This window comes from Phacochoerus africanus, chromosome 9 (genome assembly GCF_016906955.1).
Source record: "Phacochoerus africanus isolate WHEZ1 chromosome 9, ROS_Pafr_v1, whole genome shotgun sequence".
NCBI classification, from domain to species: Eukaryota; Metazoa; Chordata; class Mammalia; order Artiodactyla; family Suidae; genus Phacochoerus; species Phacochoerus africanus.
Window position 1 is genome coordinate 79,192,523 of NC_062552.1, and position 11,884 is coordinate 79,204,406.

The 11,884-nt window shown below is 40.9% G+C and overlaps 1 protein-coding gene across 1 annotated transcript; it reads left to right on the top strand.

Annotated features, from left to right (window-relative positions):
- Positions 1–6,326: 6,326 nt before the first annotated feature.
- Positions 6,327–7,491, top strand: LOC125136541 (olfactory receptor 5AU1). Its single transcript, XM_047797406.1, has one exon. It carries the CDS (start codon positions 6,492–6,494, stop codon positions 7,425–7,427), a length of 936 nt encoding a protein of 311 aa, XP_047653362.1. The 5' UTR covers positions 6,327–6,491; the 3' UTR covers positions 7,428–7,491.
- The last annotated feature ends 4,393 nt before the right edge of the window (positions 7,492–11,884 follow it).

The following is an 11,884-nucleotide window of genomic DNA, read 5'->3' on the forward strand; positions in this document are numbered from 1 at the left end:
ACTCAAGCTGCAACTGTGACCTCTGTTGCATCGAGCTGGGGACTGGACCAATCCTCTGCAGCAACCTGAGCTTCTGCAGTTGGATTCTTATACTGCCCCACAAACTCCAATGGCCAGTCTTCAAAATGGTCCCAGTGATTCTCAGCTTGTGTGGTATTGATGCCCTTGGGTAGTTTTTTTGTTTTTGTTTTTTGTTTGTTTGTTTTGTTTTGTCTTTTTGCCTTTTATAGGGCTGCTCCTGTGGCATATGGAGGTTCCTAGGCTAGGAATCTAATCAGAGCTGTAGCCACCAGCCTACACCAGAGCCACAGCAACGCCAGATCCGAGCCACAGCAATGCCAGATCCGAGCCACATCTGCGACCTACACCACAGCTCACGGCAAGGCCAGATCCTTAACCCACTGAGCAAGGCCAGGGATCGAACCTGCAACCTCATGGTTCCTAGTCAGATTCATTAACCACTGCGCCACAATGGGAACTCCCCCCCCCCCACCTTGTGTAGTCTACTGAATGGGACTCACATGTGTAACCAATAAGATACTGCAAAAGTTATAGTACTGTGTCCCTTCCAAGAGTATAAGATAAAATGTTTATTGATTTAAACTTCTAAATTTTGAGATAATTTCTTGTGTGGCAATGGATAACTAAGCTAGTGACCAATTAATTTAGCTACCACTATGAACTTGTGGAATTAAATATATATGATAGACTTTGTTAAATTAAATATTAAGTGTTTAAGGATAGCTACTAATAGAAATAGAGGAACTAGCAATGGGGGAAAACATAAATTGAAAAACAAAGAAAACTTAATAGGAAATAGAAATAAGGTCAGAAGGTGGGGGAGGGATGTAAATAGGAAAAAGTATGATAAATGGAAAAATCAAAGTGAGAAATCAAAACAAATTCAATATACCAGAAATCCCCCCAAAGTTATTTTTTTATTTATTTTATTTATTTTATTTTTTATTTTTATTTTTTTTGCTATTTCTTGGGCCGCTCCCACGGCATATGGAGGTTCCAAGGCTAGGGGTCAAATCGGAGCTGTAGACACCGGCCTACACCACAGCTCACGGCAACGCCGGATCGTCAACCCACTGAGCAAGGGCAGGGACCGAACCTGCAACCTCATGGTTCCTAGTCGGATTCGTTAACCACTGCACCACGACAGGAACTCCAAAGTTATTTTTTTAAGAGAAAGAAAAGCAAAAATCCAATGCCCCCAAATATCCCCTATATAAAAACAGAAGTACTCTCTGATTGATTAAAAGAGAATATTCTAGATAGATGCTGCTTATAAAAGCCACACACACCTGAAATTTTGACTGTTGGTTTACCAAAGTGATTTTAATGTGAAACAAGCTAAGACACACAAATAAAGGGCACAAGTTCCTCTACTGTAAGTAAAGGATATGAGAAATCAATGGAATAAAGATGCTGCATAGAAAAGACACAGCATCACTCTATTAATGGGACAATTATTTCTGACTTTCAGGACTACACAACAGCATTCAGCTGCCTACGATACCATCTAATTGGGGTGAGGATCCCATCCCATTCTTTGCAAAGTTGCCTTTCACGGGGTTGGTTTGATTTCCTGCCTAGCCCATACCAGCTCTTCTGATAAAGCCCTCAAATATTCCTGAATGTTCACTTTGTATCAAGTTACATCTGAAATCAATTTTCCAGGCATATCATCATCCTAGAAGACTAGGATTTCAGATCTGCTTGGGGAAATTCTGCAAACATAATTGTGCAGAGAAGTTGAGAGTAAAGGGTTAACAGTAAAGAGATGAAAAAAGATTGTACCATGGTAGAGCAATCAAAATAAAATGGTAGTGAAAGTATTAATTTCAGAAAAGTATATTTTAGATCAAAATATTAGCAGGCATAAAGTAATTTTATAATGATAAATGAGGAAATGTATCAAGAGGATATAGCAATTTAAATGTTTATGCACCTCATAACAGAACTTCAGATACATGAAGCAAAACTGAAAAAACAGCAGGAAAAATAAATTCACAATTACAGTTAGAGATTTCAATGTATTCCCCTTTCAATTCTTTATAGAACAAGTAGGCAGAAAATTAGAAAGGATATAGTTGACCTGGGTAACACTATCAAGCAACATGACCTAATCCACAATTATAGACCACGTGAATATATATTCTTTGGTCATGGAACATTCACCAAGATACACCATATTCTGGACCATAAACAAGTCTCAATAAATTCAAAAGCATTCCAGTCATACAAAGTATGTTCTCTGATCACATGCTATTAAATTAGAAATCAATAACTGAAAGATCCCTAGAAAATCCCCAAGTATTTGGAAAGTAAGTCACATACCTCTAATTTTATTATGATCTTGATGGGCAGAGAGGATCTCAGCTGTAATCCAGGTCACAGTGTACATTGGGAAACTGGCATAAAAGAAAGAAAGACTATAAAAGCTTGGTTTTCCAGCATAGAAAAAATATAGATAACAATTACACAAAAGTTTGGGGGTGAGGCAGAGAAGTCCTTTGGGGCTAATAATCAGTGTATTGGCAGAGATCTGGTGTGGATCCAACCTCTTCATCCACAGTTTCCCAATCATCTTATTCCTCAAGGGTAGAGACTCTTGGAGATGCTAGTAGCTTTGCAAACTCAGTAATGGGTCTACATGGGGCCAATTATTCTCACTTTTTCACCTGCCTGATTAGCCCTCATCAGTGAACCCAACATCCTCCCAGCTGACAGCTGATGGGCCACCCAGGGAAAAAGATGGCTCTGCGATGTCTCTCTTCAGCACAGGATCAGTTGTGAGTGCCTCTCAGGGAGGGGGCTGCCTCACTCCCCTCACCACGTGAGAGGTTAAAATCAGTAGCAGGCTCTGATCCCCAGATTCAATCTATGGATCCAATGAGCCTGGTTTTGTCTTAACTGTTTTTCTAGTGAAACTTTGCTCTGATCACCAGAGCAGCACTCTGCCACCAAGTCACGTGCCTTATTGGAATTATGGTTTGCTTAAGAACATCTCAAGCAACCTCAAAGGAGGAAATTCACTGGTGTTTGATTATCATCAGGTAATACTCAGATTTCTGGGAAGTGTTAACTACTGATATATAATCTATAAGGAAGGGAATGTTCAAGACAACAATCCTACCCATAGGCTGATTTGCCAGGACATGGAGAATTCTAGTAATTTAGAAAAGGATATTTATATGTATGTGGCTCAGGAGGAAGATCTGTTTGCTCCTGAAGGTACCCGATGGTTTAGTGTTTTTCAAAGTACTCAGAGACCAGCAATTTCAGATTCACTAGATATGGGGGTCTGGCTATAGACTTACTAGACCACATTTTCTCAGGTCGGGACCTGGAATCTGCACATGCAACAAGCTTCTCCAGTGAAACTTCAGCAGGGCACCTTAATGTTTAAGAACCATTGTTTGGGATCACTCTTGCTCAGAGATACTGGCTGCTCTCTTTGGCTGTAGCTGTACTTCATTGTACTCCCACTCTGCTATCCTAAGGAGGAGAGCAAAGAGGCAGGCAAAAACAAGCCACTTGACTACTCATTCCTCATTTACAGGCCCCAGGCACCTGCTCTCACTCTTACACACTCCACAAGCTGTTTTCTTATGATAGGACTACTCAAGTTTTCTTCCTAGTTTTCATTCACAGGTACAGACTGCAGCCAACAGATCTAGTGGTTACTCCAGCATCCTTTGAAAGACTGTCAGAGCTGTTGGTTTTTCCATAATCCCTTGCTTCACTAACGCTCTATAGTTTGAATAGTTTTGAGTTTAGTGCAGACCGGAAAAGTGAGACGAAGAGTTCCCGTCGTGGCGCAGTGGTTAACGAATCCGACTAGGAACCATGAGGTTGCGGGTTCGGTCCCTGCCATTGCTCAGTGGGTTAAGGATCTGGCATTGCCGTGAGCTGTGGTGTAGGTTGCAGATGCGGCTCGGATCCCGCGTTGCTGTGGCTCTGGCGTAGGCCGGTGGCTACAGCTCCGATTCAACCCCTAGCCTGGGAACCTCCATATGCCGCGGGAGCGGCCCCAAGAAATAGCAACAACAACAACAACAACAATAACAACAACAACAAAAAGTGAGACGAAAGGGGAGGAGAAGAGACAGAGAGAATGGATTTAAAGCAAGTAATGAACCTGGAGGCTTTGCTCAAATGCCCATTGTGTTATCCATCATCCTACCCTATTCCATCCCACATCCGCACCTGAGTGTTGGCCCTATTCCTACTCTTCTCTGTTTTTGTCCATTCTTCTAATTAGAGAGATCCTTAAAGACCTTTTACCCACGCTGAAATGGTCTATTGAAAGAAGATGTGAAGCTGGATCTAAAGAAGTTCTACTTTACTTCTACCATTCCCGAACTTCCTTGAAGTTCCTGTAAATTATTGCATCCTGTGATTTGTACAGTCAATTCTTAAAAGTTCTTATAATTTGCCTTGAAGCTGAGTTTGCTTTTGACACCAATAGGGCCAATGATATTTGCAACCCAAATCTAGGGCTATCCACATTCTTGCACTGATGGGATTTGTTATAAACTAGCAGCTGTTGGGTTAAGAATGGCTGACTGTTACATCTCAGTGATACCAAATAAATCACTTATGCTCTATGTGCTCTAAAAGAAGTTACCAATGCTCTGTGTTCAGATTTGCTCTCTCATATTTTAAGTGTCTCACCTTCATTAGGGCAGATTACCTCTTTGAGCATTTAGTGCTTTCTTCTTGTCATTATTCACAGTGTTCTATCAACAGCCATAGCACATTCACTACCTACTTGACAGTTAAATTTAGTTATCCATATGTCCAGAGTCTTTTATCTGACAGTTTGCTGATTCTGGAAACTGCCAGTAGGATAAACCAGAATCTTTGCCTGTTTGATACAGCTCTTTCCTCTCTGGAATCCTCCCAATACTTTTCACAGCTATGTTATTCATTTACTCTCCTGAGGGCAGGAGAAGGGGGCTCAATTTCATCCTTTTCTATCTCACCCCAATCACATCTGCTGGTTTCAAAGTCTTCACAACATAGAGTTCCCGCCATGGCTCAGCAGACTGACATCATTGAGGATGCAGGTTTGATCCCTGGCCTCACTCAGTGGGTTAGGGATCTGGCATTGCTGTGATCTGTGGTGCATATCTCAGATCCCATGTTGCTGTGGCTGTGGTGTAGGCCATCAGCTACAGCTCCAATTTGATCCCTAGCCTGGGAATCTCTATATACTACAGGTGTAGCCCTAAAGAGACAAAAAAAAAAAAAAAGTCTTCACAACAGAAGATCCTTGCCAAAGAGCACAGGGTATTTAACAGACTCCAGAGCCCAAAAGTAATTCAGCAACAGAGCAGCCAATGGAGCAGAAGGGAGTGTGGTGTTTAATTGATGCATCCATAGTTTTGTTCATTATCTCAATAGAAAAGGCATTTTTTACACAGCCCTAGTCCTGGGGAGGGGCTGTTCCTTCCCTGCTGTCCCCAACAGCCCTTGAGAATAAAGAGATTCCATTCACTAGAAATGATGGTGTCTTCATGAAGGATGGATGACATTTTCCCCTTGGTTGATGCTCCCAAGTGCAAGATCGCAGTCTGCTGTGTACAGCCTCACACCATTCCCATCTCTCAACATTCCAACCCCCATGACCTTTAGAGCCGACAGTAGTGCCTGGCTTGCGCCAAGTTCAGAGAAGCAATTTTATAGCTGAGCCAATAAACCATCTTCAACTCCTCTAGAACATTCAGGATCCTCTGAAGGCCTGTTTAGTCACTCTTGTTTAGTACACCTGTCTCTGTCAGATATACTAAATTGTTTAGTGGTAGGTTGCTAGCCAAATTTTGTCATTGTTTCATTTATTTATTTTATCATTGTTTCATTTTGTGTTGTCTATCTCTCCAACAAGAGCAATCAAAGCTAACATTCTTAATGTGTCATGCTTTGTTCAAGTGCTTTATGTGAATCAACTCATTACAGTTTTACAATCTTTTGAGATGAGCGCTATTATCCCTATTTTGCAGATGTGAAAACTGAAAATGAGAGAGGTTAAGTAATATTCCAGGTTACACAGCTAGTTAGTGATGAGGCTTGGAACCTGATGGTCTGTTGCCATAACATATGTGCCTAAATACAAAATATACTGTCTCTAGAATACAAACTTTCTGAGGTCAAACACTCTTGAATTCCTGACGCAGAGAACACAGAGCTAAGCCTATGGAAGCTGGTCAATAAATATTTGGTAAGTAACTATTTCATTATTCAGAAATTTTTAAGATCCTTAAAAGACCAAAATGTGTATATTTCCCATTGCTGCCAAGTAATGTTTCCTAATGAATCAACCAGCCAAGCAGAGGAGACCTTCTTTATGACAGAGTTCCATCAACAAAGCCAGACTTCCTCAATGAGAACAATCTTCAGCTGAAGATTGAAGAGCCCCTGGGAGTTTCACCTTATTTTCTGTGGTCCCTTCTCTCCATATTGCAGAGCACTGGAGAAATATGGAAGGGGCAAACCTGAGCCAAGGGATTGAGTTTGAGCTCTTGGGACTCACCAGTAACCCCTGGCTCCAGACGCTGCTCTTTGTGATGTTCCTGGGCATGTACATCATCACCCTGGTGGGGAATCTGATTATGTTCCTTCTGATCCATGTGAGTGCCACCCTGCACACCCCCATGTACTCCCTCCTGAAGAGTCTCTCCTTCTTGGACTTCTGCTACTCCTCCACAGTTGTCCCCCAGACACTGGTGAACTTCTTGGCCAAGAGGAAAGTGATCTCCTATCTTGGCTGCATGGCTCAGATGTTTTTCTATGCAGGTTTTGCCACCAGTGAGTGCTATCTCATTGCTGCCATGGCCTATGACCGTTATTCTGCCATTTGTAACCCCCTCCTCTACCCAATCTCCATGTCTCCCAAGGTCTGTGCCTCTCTGATTGTGGGCTCCTACAGTGGAGGATTTCTCAATTCTCTAATCCATACCAGCTGTATCTTTAGTCTGAAATTCTGTGGTGCTCACGTGGTCACTCACTTCTTCTGTGATGGACCGCCCATCCTATCTCTGTCTTGTGTGGACACCTCACTGTGTGAAATCCTGCTCTTCATTTTTGCTGGTTTCAACCTTTTGAGCTGTACCCTCACCATCTTGGTCTCCTACCTCTTGATTCTCATCACCATCCTGAGAATGAACTCAGCTCAAGGCAGGTTCAAGGCCTTTTCCACCTGTGCTTCCCACTTCACTGCTGTGTGCCTCTTCTATGGCACAACTCTTTTCATGTACCTGCGCCCCAGGTCCAGCTACTCCTTGACCCAAGACCGCACAGTTGCTGTGATTTACACAGTGGTGATCCCAATGCTGAACCCCCTTATCTACTCTTTGAGAAACAAGGATGTAAAAGAAGCTTTAAGAAAGGTTTGGGGTAGGAAAATAATGGAATGATCTCAATTCAACACCGTATATCTTTAGAAAGCTGAGGGAAATTTATATAGGGTCAACCTGAGCACAGTCCCATGGGTGCCTGTTTATAGGGAGTACTCTTGGGTCTGTGGATGCTTCTGCATCTACCTGCCACAGGAAGAACTGATGGCATCACAGAGACTAAAAAGAAGAGAGGACTATCTTCTTGCTGCATAATTGGGCCATTGGCAATATTTACTCACAACTTTGTTCAGAAGTTTCATTTGTATTTCCAAGTTTGTGAATATTTTATTAGTACAAATTGACATATATATACACACACACATATATACATGTATACACACACACACACACACACACACACATACATATGCTTTTTAGGGCTGCACCCTAGGCACGTGGAGGTTCCCAGGCTAGGGGTCGGATTGGAGCTACAGCTGCCAGCCTATGCCGTAGCCACAGTAATGCAGGATCCGAGCCTCATCTTCAACCTACACCACAGCTCATAGCAACGCCGGATCCTTAACCCACTGAGTGAGGCCGGGGATCGAACCCGCAACCTCATGGATACTAGTCGGATTCGTTTCCGCTGCACCACAATGGGAACTCCACATTTATATTCTTTATAATGAAGTTCTCCCCTTAATTAATTTGAAGACCTTCACTGCTTGGAGGAATCCTCCCCATTCTTTACAATCTTCTCTTTGTAAAAACCGACTCCTTAAAAATGTTTTTTGATTGTCTAATTTTTTGAATGATACTGTAGCAACAATTGCAAGAGCTTACATGATGTTCTATTATCTTTATTGACCTTTTTTCCTGGCCAATAGCTGCTTAGTTGCTTGCAAACTGGATAAACTTGGGCAAGTTACTTAGCTTTGCTGAGCCACAGATATCTCATTTATTAACTGGTGTGAGTTTTTTTTCTTTTTATAGCCACACCTGAGGCACATGGAAGTTCCCAGGCCAGAGATCAGCAGCAGAAGTTGCTGCAGTGACAACACAGGACACTTAACCCTCTGTGCCACAAGAAAACATCAGGAATATCTGTTCTTTACAAATTACATATATGCAGCTATAAAGCCACCTGAGACTGTTTTTTATTTATTTTTTATTTTTTTTAACTCTCTCTATCTTTTGTTTTGTTTTGTTTTAGGGCCATACATGTGGCATAGGGAAGTTCTGGGCTAGGGGTCAAATCAAAGCTGCAGGTGGAGCTTTGCCACCGCAATGACAGATCTGAGCCACATTCGAGAACTATGCTGCAGCTTATGGCGACCCTGGAGCCTTAATCTCCTGAGCAAGGCCAGGGTGGAACCCACATCCTCACAGACACTGTGTCAGGTTGTTAACCCGCTGAACCACAATGGGAACTAGTGCATTTTAAAAGGTAGATCTTGGAGTTCCCTTGTGGCACAGTAGGCTAAGGATCCTGAGTTGTCATTGCAATGGTATGGGTTTGGTCCCTGGCCTGAGAACTTCCATAAGCCACGGGCATGACCAAAAATTTTTAAAAATAAAAAATAAAAGGTAAATCTTTAGTTACTCTTCCAATTTTATATACGATTATTGGTTTCAGTTGAGGTTTTTCCCTGCTTAGTAAATAAGTCAGTTTGATCATTTGTATTTTGCTCAGAAATTATTTCCTCTTCTAGATTTTCAAATTTACTGCCATGAGTTGCACATAGCATTCTCTTATAATTTTTGTATTTGTTCTCTAGGTCAGCACCATCTATACTTACTCCTGTAAGTCTCTCCAGAGAGTTTGTTCCATTTTTTAGGACAACCCCCCAAAATATCCTCTACCATAAAATGAGAGAAACGGATTAAGTAGTCTGTAAGGATCTTCTGGGCTCTAATATTTTATGAGATAAACATTTGAGGAAAGACAATGTGGAGGAATGATTAAACATGCCTAGATTCAATCCCAGCTTTGTCACTCACAGGCAATGTAAACTTCAGGAAGTTCTTTTACCTCTCTGTGCTAAGTTTTTTTTATTTGGGAAATAGGGATAACAATAAAGTCTATCTCATGTATAAAACTGTGAAAATTAAATGGCACAATACTTATCCTTGGGAAAACACAATATTTAGAACAGTGTCTGAATCCTCATAAGTCTGTACTAGCTACTTTTTTTGTCTTTTTTTTTTTTTAGGGTCACACCTGTGGCATATGGAAGTTCAGGCTAAGGGTCGAATCCGAGCTGTAGCCAATGGCCTACACCACAGCCACAGCAATGCCATATCTGTGGCCTACACCACAGCTAACGGCAATGCTGGATCCTTAACCCACTAAGTGAGGCCAGAGAGGCCAGGGGTTGAACTTGCGTTCTCATGGATACTAGTCAGATTCGTTTCTGCTGAGCCACAATGGGAACTCCTGTTACTTCTTTTGTTTCTATGGTTATATAGCCTGATGCATTTTTCATTATTTTCCTTAATACTGCTCAACAGAGGCCTTTTTTTTCCCTGCTTTTTAGGGCCTCGAGGCATGTGGAAGTTCCCAGGCTGGGGCAGATTGGAGTTACAGCTGCTGGCCTATGCCACAGGAGAAGCAACGCCATATCTGAGCCGCATGTGCGACCTACACCACAGCTCAGGCAACACTGGATATTTAACCCACTGAGCAAGGCCAGGGATCAAACCCGTGTCCTCATGGTTCCTAGTCAGGTTCATTAACCACTGAGCCACAAAGGGAACTGCTTTAACAGAAGATTTTATCAACCTTTTAAAACATTCTGTTTTGTGTTTTTTCTTCTTATTTCTATAATGTATCAGTTCCTCATTTTACTAATGTCAGATTTTTATTAATTCTTCCTTTTTGTTTTCTTTTCATTTATTTTTTGTCAAGTTATTAAATACTGAAAATCTACAAAACTTTTATTTTTTATATAAAAATATTTTAAACATTTTATGTATATCTAACAAATAATGATTAAAAATAAAATGCAATACTCACAATCAGTCTAGCTAAAGAGATAATATTACCAGTGCACTAGGAACTATTCTTGCTTTATATTCTAGGGGGTGCTTATTCATAGTCATCTTTTTTTGGTTTTGGTTTGGTTTTTGGTTTTTCTGTATGCTGAAAGCTAATCTTTTGTTGATTAAATGTATGGCATGTATCTTCACCTAGTTATGTCTTTTTAAAATGTAATTCATTTTTACTTTCTTTATGATGTGTTGATTAACAGAAAGTCTTAATTTTAACATGAGCAGATTTAGCAATCCTTTCCTTTCTGGTTTGAATTTCTTTAATGTGTAAAAACCTAAAACTATAACACTTTTAATAGAAAACCTTTGTGACCTTGGGGTAGCCAAAAATTTATTAAATATGACACAAAAAGCACAAATTATAAAAGAATAAATGAATAAGTGGGGTCTCATCCAAACTAAGACACATCAAAAGACACTTAGAGAGTGAAAAGACAAGCCACGGGATGGGGGAAATATTTTCAGACACATATGTGATACATCACTTGTATGAAGAATATACAAAGAACCCTCAAATCGCAATTAAAAAAACAACAACCCAATAAGAAAAATGACCAAAGATTTTAACAGACACTCACCAAAGAATATATACAGCAGGCTGAAAAAGCTTGAAAAGATGTTAAGCATAATTAGCTATTAAGGGAATGCAAATTAAAAATCACAATGAGATACCTCTAGATACCTAATGAAATGGATAAAATTAACAAAATTGATCTTACCAAGTGTTGGCAAGAATGTGGAGCAACTGGAACTCTTTTTTTTTTTTTTGCTTTTAGGGCATATGGAGGTTCCCAGGCTAGATAGAAAAGGAGTTGTAGCTGCTGGCCTATGCCCCAGCCACAGCAACCCAGGATCTGAGCTGAGTCTTCCATCTACACAGCTCATGGCAATGCCAGATCCTTAACTCACTGAGCGAAGCCAGGGATCAAACCTGCAGCCTCGTGGTTACTAGTGGGATTCATTTCCACTGTGCCACAATGGGAACTCCAGCAACTGGAGCTCTTATACACTACTGATGGGAATGTAAAACCACACTGGAAAACACTTTGGTAGTTTCACAAAATTCTAAATATATACCTACAATTGCTTTGTTTAAGAAAGTGTTGTTTAGGAGTTCCTGTTGTGGCACAGCAGAAATGAATCCAACTAGGAACCAGGAGATTGCAGGTTCCATCCCTGGCCTCACTCAGTGGGTGAAGGATCTGGCATTGCTGTGAGCTGTGGTGTAGGTCACAGACATGGCTTGGATCCCACGTTGCTGTGGTGTAGGCCAACGGCTGTAGCTCCTATTCAGCCCCTAGCCTGGGAACCTCCATATGCTGAGGGTGCAACCCTAAAAAGCAAAAAAAAAAAAAAAAAAAAAAAAGAGTGTTGTTTAATTTCCACATATTTGTGAGTTTCTCAAATTTTTTTGTTATTATTTTTAATTTTATTCCATTTTGGTTGGAAAACATACTGTGCATTAATCATGTCCTTTTACATTT